The 16,768-nt window shown below is 43.3% G+C and overlaps 1 protein-coding gene across 1 annotated transcript; it reads left to right on the top strand.

Moving 5' to 3' along the window:
• Positions 1–305: 305 nt before the first annotated feature.
• On the top strand, positions 306–9,840 carry hoxb8a (homeobox B8a). Its single transcript, XM_034594354.1, has 2 exons — positions 306–1,255; positions 8,556–9,840. The coding sequence occupies exons 1-2, from the start codon at positions 823–825 to the stop codon at positions 8,969–8,971; spliced, it is 849 nt and encodes a 282-aa protein (XP_034450245.1). The 5' UTR covers positions 306–822; the 3' UTR covers positions 8,972–9,840.
• Positions 9,841–16,768: the final 6,928 nt, after the last annotated feature.

Raw genomic sequence — 16,768 nt, 5'->3', positions numbered from 1 at the left:
ATGTGTGTGTGTGTGTGTGTGTGTGTGTGTGTGTGTGTGTGTGTGTGTGCGCTCGTGCACGTTTGTCTATGTGCGTGGAAAAGCCAATGGGATGAAGAGCTGATAATAGATGCAAATTATCCCTGAAACCCACACACACACACCGGGGCCAGGAGGAGAGAGAGAGATAGAGAAAGAGAAGGGGGAGAGCGCGCGCCAGAGAAAGCCAGAGAGAGGAGAAGAGAGCGAGAGAGAGAGCGAGAGAGAGAGAGAGAGAGAGAGAGAGAGAGAGAGAGAGAGAGAGAGAGGAGGGAGAGGGAGAAAAAATATGAAACAACTCATTTGCGGAGGAGTAAATCACGGAAAAGCCGTTTGAGAGCGCGACAGGGCTCCCGCTTACAGCGCGAACACCGGAATTGTGATGCGCACGAGCTTTTCCTCCTCTACTCCTTCTTCTTCTTCTCCTCCTCCTTCCTCCTGTTTTTCCGTTTCCTCGCTGGAGATTTTATGGAAACGGTGTGATTGTTGTTATTGTTGTTGTGGTGCTGGTGGTGGCTGTGGCTGCGCTGGCTGCCTGCCGTTACCGTTACTCACATCGCGACCGGCGCGTCTGTTGTGGCCGTGAGGGGGGGGGATCACCACAGCGGCGGTGACCGACACCGGCGGCAGACCTGCCTCACTTTCTCCCAGTCTCCCTCTCTGTGTGTCGGTGTCCCTTTGCCTCGAAGCGCACGACACAAACAAAAAGAAAACATAAGTGAAAGCCGCCGGTCGCCTCCTCCAGCCCCACCGTGACTCTACCGAGCCGAACACAAACTGAAACAACAAACAACAACAACTAAGATGAGTTCGTATTTCGTCAACTCGCTCTTCTCTAAATATAAAAGCGGGGACTCGTTACGTCCGAACTACTACGAGTGCGGCTTCGCGCAGGACCTGGCCGGCAGCCGGCCCACCGTGGTGTACGGCCCGGGCTCCGGCGCCACCTTCCAGCACGCACCGCAGATCCAGGACTTCTACCACCACAGCGCCTCCACGCTGCCCAGCAACCCGTACCAGCAGAGCCCCTGCGCGGTCACATGCCACGGCGAGCCGGGCAACTTCTACGGATACGACGCCCTGCAGCGACAGACGCTTTTCGGTGCCCAGGACGCGGATCTGGTCCAATACAGCGACTGCAAGCTGGGAGGCGCGCCGGGGCTCGGCGGCGAGGACGCGGAGGGGACCGAGCAGAGCCCCTCGCCGACGCAGCTGTTCCCCTGGATGAGGCCGCAAGGTGAGGAAGCGGAGTGACCGACTACAGGGCTTGTTTTCCTCTGCTCCTTTGCCTTGTTCTAGGCTCAGCGAGCAGAATGGTCCGTGTCCACGCCGGGATCCTCCACTCAGGGCAGATAGAAAATGTAGACGCGCAGAGGGGGGGGGCAGAGAAAGTTGAAAACGTGCTTTTAAAAGCAGCAATTTAAGGAGGGCATTTAGCGCTTCCTGCGTTCAAAGCGGGAGACAAAAGCGGGTTTATGGTTTTATTGGCAGCACCAAAACTTGTGAATGACTTTAAGGTTTAACTGCCCCGGCCATATAGCACGGAGAGAATCGACGGAGAGATAGCTCACAGAGAGAGAAAGAGAGGGAGAGAATAGACGGTAGATGGTGAAAGAAGAGAGAGAACTTCATGAGGAAAACCTTGAGAATGTGCAGCTCAGAGCAGATGTGAACGAGCAGTTTGGTGGAGACTCACTTAGAAACAGTGCTCTCTCTCTCTCTCTCTCTCTCTCGCTCGCTCTCTCTCTCTCGCTCGCTCTCTCTCTCTCTTTCTCTTTCTCTTTCTCTGACTCGGGTTAAACTTTTACTGTTTTCTTTCGCCCTTTTTTTTTTTGCTTTTACGACTTGCCTGTGGTCTCCGGGACTATTTGGCTACACGGTGGTCAGTTCCCCACAGGGTTAAAGAAGCAAGCAGTGCGTGTGTGTGAGCGCGTGCGTGTACAGAGAGTGTGTGTGTGTGTGTGTGTGTGTGTGGATAATAAAACGGAAAGCAGGTCATTTCAGTCAGATTTAGCAGCTTCGCGTGTGATGTGTGCACCGGGGCCGTAAGATTTACACATAGGAGGCTCAGTTCTATTTGAGGACACACAATTTATTAGAGTTTGAACTGTAAATGTGAAAATGTCAAAAAAACACAATCATCTTAAGGAAACGCACTCACCCACATGTGCGTAAATTTAGCCGTCTGTCTTTTCCACCTCTCCGTCCTCCTCCATTCTTTTTTTATTGCAGCCAGTCTTCCTCACCTCTTCCTCACGACGCTGTTATACAATTCGCGTCTTTGTCAGAAACGCATCTAATTTAATTTAGTTTAAACCTTTTAGTCATCTCGGCCCTGATGTGGGGATGAGACATTGTTAAATTAGATTTAATATCAATGTGTTGGTAGTTTAAGCTGCTGTGGATTATATGAGTCCGTCTGAATGAATTATAAATCAGAAGAACATTATGGAGAGCAGTACGATACTTAATGCAGTTTAAAGCATGATTATTAAGATAAAGTTATTTGAAACAGTATCTTGCCCCTAAAAGGACAAAATCCCAAACCTGCTCATAGGCATTTGTCTTTTATTTTTATGGTTAAAGGCCATGAGGGAAATAAAATAATTTTAGCTTAGAAATTAATGTTAAAATACGTAAAATGTATTTTTAATGTGAAAACACTTTTAAAAGGTTGTATGCAATATTGATAATTCAACTCAAAAAGTTTAATAGTGTTTAAATCTTTGAAATGGCATCTACTTCTGCCTAATTAAAATTTTCAGAATCCAAAAATATTTAAATATTTAATTTCGAAGTAAAACTGCTACTTAGTCGATGATAGTGAAGTGAGGTTTAAACATTCAACTGTGAGGACATGAAAAACAAATGTGTGTGAGAGAGGGTGAAGATATAGAGTTGAGTAGGGCTGTTTGTCTGACACACACACACACACACACACACACACACACACACACACACACACACACACACACACACACACACACACACACAGAACGCCAGAGTAGCATAAACATTTTCACGTTTCATACAATAGCCTTTACTCCAGACATTAGACCAGGCCACCGTATTGAAAGTTTCCTTCAGATGATGGCATGACAATAATTGCTTTGTCTAACTGACTGCTACGTTGCCTGAGAGTTCACACACAAGACACCTCAGTGCTGTTGTCCAAAGTGCGTAATTCAAACTGCTTTCAGGGGAAGTGCTTATTCAAGATGCTGGGCTCGCACCCTGCCTCACAATGCTCTCTCACACTCCCACGCACACAAACACACACACACACACACACACACACACACACACACACACACACACCAGGCACTAAAAAGCAAATTTGAATTAAGCATGTGATTCAGCATGCACATTTAACGTCAAATTTTATTTTTAGCTCTAAAAATTGACAGAGGTCTGGCCCTCGGTGACCTCCTAGCTGGCTACAGGCCTGGTGTGAACTCTCAGGTCTGATCCCTGAACTCACATATCCAAATTATCCCCAGAGTCGTGTGCGCGTGGTTCTGCTTTGCCTCTGTGACTTGTGTGTGGGTGTTACATGTGAGCACTTAGTGGTTCTCTCTGTGTACATACTCACATGTATGTACACAGACACACACACTAAAGCCTGGGAATATGGATCAGGCCCGATTGGTTCAAGACGTTTGGATAATAAATCACACAGGACGATTAAAAAAATGTTGGTTTTAGAAATGATTTGCATTAAAGGGACGCAACTAGGGTTTATAGTTGATGGCTTTAAGCAATACTACAATAAAACTGATTATGGGAGCGAGCGAGAGGGACACACAGAGAGAGAGAGAGAGAGAGAGAGAGAGAGAGAGAGAGAGAGAGAGAGAGAGAGAGAGAGAGAGAGAGAGAGAGAGAGAGAGAGAGTCAATGGATTGACATGTATAGTAGCCTATTTTGTTTGAGCCCATAACTCTTGTGTTGTGCTGGTGTGTGTGTGTGTGTGTGAGCGAGAGAGAGAGAGAGAGAGAGTGAGTGAGAGAGTTTATTGTTAATGTTCTTGGCTGTACATTTTATTTTATTATATTTTATTTTGAAGTGCACTGCAGAAATCTTATGATCTATACAAGACTTTTGTACTTTTGTGGCTTCATGGCTGTGATCATAAAAAAGAGAAAATCTAATATATTAGACTAAAAAGCAGGTCTGTGTTCACCTGCTTTCCCTTTACACAGCTGCTAAGCTAACAGTGGGAAAATATATAGTTTACTTTATAGGCGCTGCTGCTCTCAGATATAAGTACTTTTTTCCTGCAGTGTTTCCTGCTCAGCGGCTCCCAGCAGTGTATTGGTACTTGTGTGTCTGCACTGACACTTTCCTGCTCGTGCCGCCTGTAAATTGTCATCATTTACATCTTTAAAGCCTCTGTTATATTTCCCTGGCACTTGACTCCCCGCGCTCCCCTGTGTTCGCTTTCCAAATCATTCCAAGCTATTCGACGGGCCACACTTCTTTAGTGATTACTCCATTGATCAGGCTCGCGGTTTTCAGCCGGTTAAGTTAACGGCGGGCCGACCCCGGCTGCAGGCAGCTCTGCTCATCCAGGGGCCAAAAAGTCCAGCCTAAACAGGGAGGCAGGCAAGTCAAGCCGTGCAAATCTGCACAGCTGTACGGTCCGAGGGTGCTTGGTGCACACAGGGGTTACAGCCCGTGCTCGGTTCAATGGGATATTGTCCTTTCTCAGTGTAAGGATTTATTAGTTATAATAGCAGAAAAAGGCGGGCAGGCTTTTATGAGTGGAGCGGGAGGATGGAGCAGCGCGGCGGAGGTGGGTTATCACGTTTACCTCGGAAATTTCCCTTTAATGAGGGGGCACATTTCATAATTTGTATTATAAAGAGGAATATCGCCGGCTCCACACCTCCACACCTTTTATGCTATAACCCCAGCACTGAAGGAGGCTCCTGCTCGCTGAATATGGTTTGAAATACTCCCGAGCCCCCAAGCTGGAGGTTTAATATCCGACTTAGACTGAATATGAGCCCGTTTTACGACTTTTACCGCTGTGGTTGGAAATATTGATGGATCCTTTTCTCTGTACGACCTTAAACATGAAAAGAGAACAGAATGAAAATCTGATTAGGCCAAAGAATTAATGCATGTCAGTAATAGTATTAGTGTCTTTTGCCATGGCTCTCACTGGCTTCTGTTGTCCACTGGAAACCTCGTCTCTCCTCCCTCCAAAATGTCAACTGCCAACTGCCATGCATTTGTTTAGGGCTTATTTAATTGGCTTTGTAAAGGTTTCATATTAAAAATGTCTCATAATCCCAAAGGCGTGTGTCGTTTTCTCAAACAATAAAACGACGTGTAGTAATTTAGCTCATGTTTTCAGAGGAAAATGTCAAATAATAAAAAATTAAAAAAGGATTTATTTCTCCAATAGCGGTTTGATCCATATAAGCAAAGATATATTATGGCAAGGTGTGATGGTGTGATGCAGCCGGGGTTGGGGGTGAAATTCTCTGTGTATGTTGCTCCGTCAAAAACCCCTTTGGATCAAAGCGTCCGTGCTGTTATTTTATCCAGGAAAGTGTTTCCCATTTCCCTTAATTCATGGCTGGTGACAGCAGTGAATGTGGCGTCGACTTCCCTCTAGTCTCTATAGCACGAAATCACGGCGCCAGTCCCGTGACAGATAACACATACAAGACATTTACATCACTTACAAGTTCATGCATTTCCATAAAGACTCCCTTGTCTTCTCCTTCTTCTGCCTGCTTCTATATAAATAGCAGCTTTGTGCCCATAGATGGAAACTATGCGGAAATCTAATGAGACCAAGAGACTTTCTTTCAAAGGTAGAGACCATCCTGCAGGGCAGGAGTCCGTGGCAGCTTATATATAACAGAGATTGACGAGAGCTTCACCGTTTAGCCTCCGGCTTCATGACATGAGATGATGCGATCAAATACAGGACTTCTATATGATTATAGCCACAAATGTGTGTCCATCAAAGTCACTGCCCTTAATTTGATCCAGAAACTTCCCTGTCCTGGAGAGAGAGAGAGATACTTTGTGTAGGTCTGTTCCAAACAGCAAATCACTACACGAGGCAATAAACAGCAGCAGAGAATTCCCCTCTGGTCCAGAAACAGTGTTTTCTTGAATTTACCAGAAATATTTTAATTCCACCAATTTTAATGGATTGTAGTGTGTTCCCTTTGCAGTGTTGGCCCTAGCATTATATATTATACATTTTACACTCGTGCACAAACCGCACCTATTTATATCAATGCATTGTCATCACTGGTTTTATTTAATGGTTACGCTAACAAAAAATAAATATTAATTACACTAGTATCCTGAATGTGTCGGCAGTCATGCACCTTTATTCTCCCTATTTATGCTGAAGTACTTTTAGGTAATTTTTTTTTTTACTTAAGATTTGTTCATATTTTCAGTATTACCTACAGGTCTGAGAATTTAGGATATTATAAGCACCTAATTCTAGTGTCGCCCACTTGTAAGGATCACCTACGTGTTCATACTATTTCACAGCTTTCACAGTCATAACTCATATTCATCCATGCCTATCCTGTGTGTGTCATATCCTGTCTCACGTGTGTTTATTAAGTATTGGGTATTATTATTGTCTCTGTGTAGCAGCTCTGTGCCTGTGTTCTTTTCAAAGCTGAAACATAAAACAAAGAGCGAGCAGAGTAAATGAGCTGTTTGGTTTTCAGACATCAATTGTCTTCGTATTCACTCCTCATTGTTTGCGCTGTGCTATTTCTGAAGAGAAGTCTTTGTTCTTCATCGCAGACCGCTTAGGATCGGTTCTCCCCTTTAAAAGTGTTTACGATGTATTTATAGCATCAAATATTTATGTGCACTTCTGTGAGTGCTCGGTGGATTTCTCTTTGTTGCTGAGAGTTTTAAGAATGATTGAATGGTCATTCAGTGACAAATGTTTGAGGCTCATCCTTTGCCACCATTCAACACGATTAACCCCAAACCAAACCATCAAGTTTGCTGCGAAAGAACCCACAAGCAAGTGCAGGGCGGAAAAGAATAGTGGATTCCAGGCGAGGGGGTGAAGAGGGGAGAGAGATGGGGGACAATGAGATTGTAAATGTTGGACAGGAAGGGGTGAGGGTGGGAGCCTTGTTTTATTCTTACTTGAGGCCACTGGAGTGCCCCCGCCGTCTCCAGGATCCAATCCGTGTATAAAGCGCGAGTCTCCAAAATGGCGGCTGGTGAGATGGACGGACCGCAGGGGCCTCGCGCCGCTGTCTGCTGACTGTAGAAAAAGGAAAAACAATTATGCAATGAAACAAGAACACGAACTTGAAAAAAATATATATATATTTCATTGATTGGCAGGAGGGGAGGGGAGGGGTCGATCCAAGTCAAACAAACAAAGCCTACTCTAGTGTTTAAAACAAACAAAAAATGAAAGACAGATTATAGCTTAATTTCTTTGTGGAACAATTATCGTGGAAGCATTTATATATTGTTAGAAGTTGATTAAGTTTAGAAAAACATGAAACTGCCTATTTATGCCATTTAGGTGGGTCGGGTCTCCTTTTTGCACACTCTAATTGATGTGTCATTGGTTTAGTTGGTTCTTTGATCAATGGTGTTTATTTTATGCTGTCATCCTTTTTTTCTTTTTGAGTAAAAATCATGGAAACATGTTTACTATGTATTTATAGCATCATGTGTGTGTGCGGGTGTGTGTGTGTGTGTGTTTGTGTGTATATGGGACTCCTGCACATTAAACTCACATGAGGATCAAATTGTGTTTTTACATCACATTTACTGAATTTTAACTTAATTTAAACATTAACATGAAGTTCACGTGCACACACACACACACACATGAATAATATATATATATATATATATATATATATATATATAAAGATATATATTGCTCATGTGTTTCTCACTGAGCTCATCCATGAACCAAGGAATTAATTCACATTCCGTGTGATCAATAACTAGACATCAACTAAAATAAATGGCGGAGGCTCATCCACCATTCAGTAAAATTAACCCCAAACCAAATCAACAAGTTTCCAGTTTTGTAATTGTGACGCTCTGACAATTGTTTCATCAAATAAAAACTATATCTCTAGTGTTTAATTATTATGTTGGTAGTCATCAATTGAAATAAATTTGACTATTAATTTGCACAGTTTCCTAAGCAATATGCCAAATCCTCTTTTGTTTGAGACTCGTAAATGTGAGGATTTGGTACTTTAATGTGATTTTAACTGGAAATGTTTAGTCCTTCACACTCCTGTTTAGAAAACAAAATGCATGAAGACATTGGTGTGGGTCTAAAGTATTGATTAGATATTGCAGCAATTTAGCTATAAACCCCAAAATAACAAGCTTTGTCATAAATAATTCATTGGGTTGTCTATATTTGATATTTGTCCCTGTGGGTTATATATGTAAAAGCCAGTATGACCATGAGAAGATGTGAAATATAAGAATGCTGATTTTTCTTCAATAACTCAATCAGTCAATTTCTCCCCTCTCCCCACCAATTGCCACTATAGCTGCGGGCCGGAGGCGTGGCCGCCAGACCTACAGCCGCTACCAGACCTTGGAGCTGGAAAAGGAGTTCCTGTTCAACCCCTACCTGACCCGGAAACGCCGCATCGAGGTGTCCCACGCACTGGCACTGACAGAGAGGCAGGTAAAGATCTGGTTTCAGAACAGGAGGATGAAGTGGAAGAAAGAGAACAACAAGGACAAGTTCCCCAGCAGCAAGAGTGAGCAGGAGGCCGTGGAGCGGGAAAGGAGGGAGAAGGAACTGCACGAGGGGGACGGAAGTGGAGGAAGCGGAAGTGGAGAAGGCGGAGGTGGAGGAGGAGGGGTCCCGGTGGCAGTGGCAGTGGCGGTGGCGGGCACAGCGGGACCACAGGCCCCTGTGAATGAGGATTGCTGCGAGAAAGCCCACAAGCAAATGTAGGGAGGAAAGAAATAGTGGATTTCAGGGGATGGGGTGAAAAGGGGAGAGAGACGGGGGACAATGAGGTTGTAAATGTTGGACAAGAAGGGGTGAGGGTGGGTGGGTTGGGGTCGTTGTTTTATTCTTACTTGAGGCCACTGGACTGCCCCGCCGTCTCCAGGATCCACTCCACGGGAGGAAACGTGTGTTTCCAAAATGGCGGCTGGTGAACTGGACGGACTGCAGGGGCCCCGCGCCGCTGTCTGCTGACTGTAGATGATGAAAAAAATGATGCAATGAAGCAAGAACACGAACTTGAAAAAAATAAAAAAAGATAAAATTGATTGGCGAGAGGGGAGGGGTCGATCCAAGTCAAGCAAACAAAGCCTACTCTAGTGTTTAAAACAAAGAAAAAAGAAATAAAAAATTATAGCTTCATTTCTTCGTGGAACAATTATCGTGGAAACATTTCTATATTGTTAGAAGTTTATCATTAACAATTTTATCTTTGGCAGCTGTATAGTTTTTAAGTTAAAAATGATGATGGTGCACTTTTTACTGTACTTCTCACTTATATGTTGTTGTTGTTGTTGTTATGGTAATGATTGATGATTGATGACGATGATGACGTAGCAATTAATGAAATTTCCAACAACATGAAACTGCCTATTTATGCCATTTTAGTGGGTCGGGTCTCTTTTTTACACACTCTAATTGTCGTTTTAGTTCGTTATTTGATCGATGGTGTTTGTTTTATGTTGTCATCCTTTTTCTCTTTTTGGGTAAAAAGCATGCGCACAGTGCAGATTATAAAAAAAAAAGAACATTCATAAAAATAAAAAATGAGAAAAAAATTTAATAAAAATGTTGCTTCCTGCATTTAATGTGAAGAAAGAGTTCTGCTGTGATTCAGTGGTGTTGTTATAGGGTCGATCTTACTAGACTTCTACAGGGTTCAGTTCAGGAGAAAATAGAAGTGTGAGATGTTAGTTAACTTTTAACTGATCAGAAATTGGGATAAAAAGAAAGACAAGCTAGTAACTTCCATTCGCTTTTATTTCATGCACACTTTTCTCTGTCCTTTTCCTCTCCCCTCTCCCCCTCTTCCTTCTCCTCCTTCACCAACTCTCTTCTCTCTGTGCACTTCTGTCAGCACCCAGACTGATAAAACCGCTCGGTTCGCGAGGCCAAACATTTAAGCCTTGACTCGGAAGTCTCCCCCCCACACACACACACACTCCCCACACACCCTCCTCAATCCTCACACCCCCACCACTCCTCCAATACACACTTAGCCTACACACACACACACACACAGTCCACATCCTATTCAAACATGCCTTTATTTATGGCCTGGTCCTCCACCTCCACTTACATTATTACAGGCCTGTATACACTGCCTTCCATCATCATCACGATGACGACTTGAGGTCGGATCGTTTCCATATGGGAAGATCAAACACACTGAGCGTGCACATTTACACATCCATACAGCCTGGACCTGGTGCTCATTACTCAGACTTCAGGGGAAATCCACAGTGTTGTCAGACCACCGCTAAGTATTCTTCTGATTGAGTTTCCAGCCGTTACATTTTGGAACAGGTTCAGGAAAAGTTGTGATTGGTAGTCCAGCTCCTCCGAGGGAGCGTGGGTTTGACAGATTAATGAAGACTTCACACACACACATCCAGTGTTTTTCTCCATCAGATGACAACAATCAGACAGAGACACAGGGACATGTGCGTTCCTCCACTGAGAAACGAGCCATAGAGTCACTACACTGGTTTGTCAATGCAGTTTCCAAATGAAAAGTCTGAAATAGTGCAATTCAGAAATTTTGGCACAATGTTGCTGCAGCTTGTTTTGCCTTGATATCATTTTATTCATTTTTTAACAAAAATATAATAAATTAAGTTAGGGGACTCAAGCTCAGATTACATTACCTTATTCCAAACGAAAACAAACAGCATCGGCCTCGACTAAAGATAAGTAATAATATAAGATACTTATGTTTTATAATATAAGATAAAACATAAGTATAAGGAGATTTGGGGATAGATAAAGCTAAAATGCTCATTTGGATGGAGATGTTTTTTGTTTTGAAATAGTTTTAACTAACACATACATGTGGAAAGATCCAATCAATGATTCAAAATCTTTCTGATCTATGGGTTTGTGGGTGGCAGGTGTCTGCATCATTTTTTCCAGACATCTCAATTTTTGTCCATTCAGACTGAAATACAACCGTCAAACCAAAGTCATTAGGGCCTTCAAAATACTGCAGGATTGGGGACGCAAAATAAAAAAGTAACAAAAGTGATGCATTTTAAAACTAAAACTCAGTGGATGTAGCCTTAAGATAACAAATATACTATATTAGTTTAATGCATGTGGGAGGAACATGTCAAATTATGTAATATAATGTAACAATTGTATGATGTTTCCAATTGATGGAATCCTACAACCATGAAAATCTATATATTTACACACATTGGAAACCTCCCTCTAATGACACTGTCAGTTAGTCTGTTATACATCTATAAACACAGAATACCAGGTTTTGTCGGGGGTCAGTATGAAATAACAGAATATGCTAGAATGAGAGTCCAATGATGAGTCGGTGCATGGCTGGATTCAACTCCTAAGGGGCCCTGGGGCAATAGCTTGATGTTGGGCCCCAATTGACCCTCTCACACAGAGCACTACACAGTAGAGACCTGATTATGCTCCGTGTGAACACAGAATGATAATACAGCAGTTCAAAATACATTTGGACAAAGGGCCCTTCTAAATGAAGACTGTGCACGTGTAAAAAACAGAACCATATGAATTGTTCGTGTAATCAGCTTACTCGCGAGCCAGAGTTTTATTGTTCAGTGAAACGTAGCTGTCATGTGAGACATCATAACTCTTTCCAACAGATGCCCCCAAACAACAAGTTTTGATTGAAGTGATGAAGCGGTGCATTGGGAGAAGGTCAGGGCGGATGGACTGCTTGACAATATTTTGTACTTTAACAGGGGGACTACTGTTTGTTTTCCTTTTCCAATGTTGTTTCTTTTTTCCATGACAAACTGTTCGATAACCTCAACCACGTGTTGTTGCAGGCATGACGATGGTCAATAACCTTAGGGGGCAGCCTCTATGGCCTGTTTTAAGCAGAACCATAGTTTTTCCCTGAATCTAGACAGGTTGTCACCGTGCGTAAACCTAACCAAAGCTTTGTAACAGCACCAGCACATTAGAAAAGGGTTAGTGAATTATTTTTCGACAGCGACCGTATTGCTGCCAAAGAATAGGGGCCCAAACTGGGAAAACGCTCCTGTGGGTCAGAGGAGAGAGACATTTAGGTACAATAACTGGGGTTCATGCACATGTACACACACTAAAAAAATAGATATTGGCTGGCTGTCCTATTTACTTGAATGCAAAGTGTATTTTGCATGATATAATTATGTAATAACATTGCGTTGGATTTGCAAAATATTCAACAACTTCGCTTTAATAAGATTCAATCACGTTGATATGAACTGATATGTGCGAGTTTCTGCGCAAGAAGCACGGCAATCATCGCGAGAACGCACCGCGATGAGACATCGCGAGAAGACAAAATACCGGAAGTCAGGTACGTTACCGGTGGTGTACGTCAGGCGCATGGAAAAGGTAAGGGAAAATCAGTTTCCATCCAATCATATGCGGGCGAAATATTGTTCAGAAATCTCATCAGCTGTTAGTCTATTAATTTTCCACGGTATTAGAACCCAGCTTTTATTTGTTACTCGGTGTTAGCGGGTTTTTATCAAACTTAGAAAGTCGTCCGTCACACATGGCGAGTTAACACAGTGTTTTGTGTTGCTAGTTGTGCTTCTATAGCTTTAAAAATAGGTACTCAAATACTTTTATATAAGTATTGAGCTGAAGAATAACGTTAAATCGTGTGAGAAGGGAACAGCAGAGAAGACGCGGCGTGTCTGAACACCGTTACAGGTGAGCAGAGCTCCATTATGGCTGCACTCGGCTTATTTTATCACGAAGGAACATTTGCTGGCAGAAATAGTGAGTAACGTTAGCGCAATGGGGCAGTGCGACTAGTTAACGAGTTGATATAAATAGGAGTCGAGCATGGCGGAGCACGTGACTCATTCATGCAGACACGTGAAACAGGACGTCCACAAACGTTGCATTGTGTTCCATATACTGGAATTTGTCTACAAGTAATTGAGAAAACTTTTGCTGCAGCATTGCTCAAGTTGGAGCATTTTGCACATGTGCCAGGCAGAAAACTGGATGAGTTTATAGAGGAACTGCATTACTTGCCAAGTTCAGCAACATTGCCTCACTCCATTAACGTTCTTGAGAGTGTATTTCAGAAACACAGTACCACAACTGATATAGATGTGTTGACTGAAGTAGCCACTGCTCTGTGCACATCTAACCCCTTGCTCAAAGCCATAGGGAAAGATGGGCCCCTGAGCACATCTTATCTTCGCAACCAGTATTATAAACAACACTTTAAGGTTGAAGAGCCCATTGAGTACATACTTGATGCCAAGGAAAAACTAAGTTTTCAATATGTGCCTGTACTGAAGTCTTTGCAGCAGCTCTTTGATAGAAGCGATGTTGTGGACAGGGTAGTTGAAAACCACAAAGCACAGCAGACTAATAGGCAGCATACTGAGCAGCAAACTTACAAATCTTCTCAGGATGGTTCTCACTTCCAGGAGAACAGTTTTCTGTCGGGGGATGAGTTGAGAATTTTGATAACTTTATATGTAGATGACTTTGAGATCTGCAATCCCCTGGGTACTTCACGCAGGAAACATAAGCTTTGTGGAATCTACTGGAGCTTGAGTAATTTGCCTCCAGGTTCACATTCATCACTTTCCTCAATTTACTTTGCAGCCCTGTGTTAATCTGATGATGTGAAAAAGCATGGTTTTGACAGTGTCTTACATCCTCTGCTTCGAGATATGAAAACTCTGGAGGAAGAGGGAGTTTTCATTCCGTTGCTCGGAAGATGTCTTAGAGGAACGATTCAAGTTGTTGCAGCAGATAACCTGGGTGCTCACAGTTTAGCTGGTTTCAATGAGAGCTTTTCTGGTGGGTATATCTGTCGATTTTGCACAGGAACAAGAAAAGACATCCAGACAAAAGATGTAAAGTCGGGTGCATTTAGTCTCCGAACAAAGGAACTCCATGACTCTCATGTGAAATCAGCTCAGGAGAATGGTACAAGTTGTTTCGGAGTGAAAAGCCATTGCGTTATCACCAAAACTCTTTCCCACTTCAGTGTTCTCACAGGTTATCCCTCAGATGTTATGCATGGTGTTTTCGAGGGCATAGTGCCGGTAGAGCTTGCACGGTGCTTGGCATTACTAATATAAAAAAAATAGTTCAGTCTTGAAACCCTCAACCAGTCCATCTTGCATTTCCCTTACAAGTGGGGAGACAAGACCAACAAGCCACATGTGATCCCAACAAGGAAAACATGTGTTTTGGTGGGAATGCTCATGAAAACTGGGCTCCACGCCTGAGGGTGAAATGGGGTGGCAAATACTGCTGGACTTGAAAGACATTGTAGAGCTTGTCGTTGTTCCAGCACACACAGATGAGTCCATTGCCTCTCTTGAAGGCAACATTTCCGAGCACAGACAAAAATACCAAGAACTGTTCCCTGACCTGCAGCTCAATTTCAGAAATGGAATGATAGTCGCTCTACACAGGAGAAACTGTGTTTCATCGTAAGAAGGCTTTTTGGATGGTACAGGGAACGTTTCAGAGCCTTTGAGCTGAGTGCATGTCCAGCCAGAGAAACGGTTTTGATTGAGCTTGGTGAACTGGCTGATGACTACCCTTTGACCGACTACTTTGTTGGACCTCTCAGAATGGTGACATTAAAAAGACATGTTATCACATAAGGTATGTTAATCTTTATATTAAATGTCAAATGGCTTTGTTCTAGCATTGTTTTTTGAAGTTCTGACCAATTTTTGTTGAAACATTTTAGCCTAATCTTCTCTTTCCTCATTTGCAGACTTCGGTGAAATGGCTGATCTAGTGAAGCTCCGAATCATTCTGGGAGAAAATAATTCCCAGAGATTGATCCTTCCAGGCGGGATACCAGAGTCTATCAGTGACCTCGCACACCAAATAAAGCAGCAGTGTGGAGTAGAAGGGGACTTCAGGCTTCAATTCATGGATTATGGGTTTGGGAATGAATTCACCAACTTGCTCTCAATGTCAGATGTCCAGGACAAAAGTACCATCGAGGTCATATTTGATTCCATTGCATCTGTCCAGCATGATGGCTCTCCGCCCCCTCCCTACCCAGCTGCTGCTGCCACCTTTCGATCTCCAGATGACTCCTCGTCCCTTTCTTCTGGTAGCTCACATGATGCAGAAATACTGTCTTCACCAGAGTCCACTTCCTCAAGATCCTCTGGATTGCCCATTATCTTCAATGTTCCCCAGTTCTCCTATGATGCTGAGCCACGGCTGGAAAGGGCCAAGACTGCTTTCAAAGAAACTGGAACTTTGTTAAGTCCTGATACCCAACTTAAATCAGCCATTCTTGATGGCTTAACTGAAACTATTGTCAAGTACAAAGTGTACCTCTCCGACCGTAAGTTTGAGGACGTAGCTGAAGCTCTTGTATCAACACATCTATGTTTGAAAGAGCCAGGCTCAGTCCCTGGATTTGGCGGCTGGAAGACGAGCTTGAAATATAAACTCGGTAACTACCGAACAAAGCTCAGGCTGCCCAGAAGTCACAGTAAATGCCCTAACACACAAACCTGATGGCAAATGCAGTCCTGCCTATGGTGTGAAGAGGCCAAAAAAAAGCAGAAGTGAATTACTGCCCTGCCTATCCGTCTGGTGAAACAGCCGAGACACAAGAAGGACTAAGAGTGGCCCTCCTCTCAGAAGTGAAGAAAAGAAACAATGAGGAGAATGTGGCGAAAATGATGGACAAGACCTTTGCTTACAGGAGGCAAGAAGTAGTTCGGGAGGCACCAATGATTGCTGATTTCAAAACGAGGTGGCCGGCTCTCTTCCATGTGCGTGAGGTAAGTAAATGACTGTGTGAAGGAACATCCCCTTTTACTTTTTACAGTGTGAGCTATATAGAGAGACCTATATGCGGACTCTGGTGTAATTCATGAACTGGTTAGGATTCATTTCCTCTGACAGTGGAATCTGTATGGAGAAAACTAATATTGATACACACATGTATTTTCAGTCTGACCTGCTAAATCATTTCATGTACCAGTGAAATCAAAATAGCCAAATAGCCTTGTCTTTTTCTCAATTTGTAGGTGTGTGTGGAATTCAAGAGTTCTTTTTTTGAGTGCACATGCACATGTACTTCCATTTCAACCTCTAAGAGGAATGCTTGAAAAAACGAACGCACCCATTTCTGCTCTTTATAACATCAGGAATGGGTGGATAGGCCCTATCTTCACCCTCACCCATATTCTCTGTCTAAGGCATATAGGTCTGTCCCTGTCTTCTGCGTGAGGTGAGTTGCTGTCATTAAGTTAAAATGGATATCATTTTACACAGCCTGTGTTCCCCTCACAGCTGCTCCTACCTGTGAAACTCGATTCTTCTGTCAGTGTCAATAATGTCTTTGAATATAGCCACTAGGTAATCAATCCTTTCTGACGCCACAGGTGGATTGACACATTAAGAAGGAGGATGGACTTCCTCAACAACCTCACACTTAGGTTTGGATGACTCTGGACCCTCTTCAACTACAGGCGGAGTGCTGGTCTGAGGCCTAGTTTTAGTTCCCAGTGTGGGGACTGGAGATGCACA

This window comes from Hippoglossus hippoglossus, chromosome 8, assembly GCF_009819705.1.
Source record: "Hippoglossus hippoglossus isolate fHipHip1 chromosome 8, fHipHip1.pri, whole genome shotgun sequence".
Taxonomy (NCBI): Eukaryota; Metazoa; Chordata; class Actinopteri; order Pleuronectiformes; family Pleuronectidae; genus Hippoglossus; species Hippoglossus hippoglossus.
Note: the sequence above shows the minus strand (reverse complement) of the source record. Positions and strands in the feature narration are given on the sequence as shown.

Excerpts from the sequence above, each read along its gene's own strand:
- hoxb8a (XM_034594354.1), top strand. The coding sequence starts at position 823 with ATGAGTTCGTATTTCGTCAACTCGCTCTTCTCTAAATATAAAAGCGGG. Across the intron at positions 1,256-8,555 it reads CCCCTGGATGAGGCCGCAAG|CTGCGGGCCGGAGGCGTGGC; the intron begins GTGAGGAAGCGG and ends TTGCCACTATAG.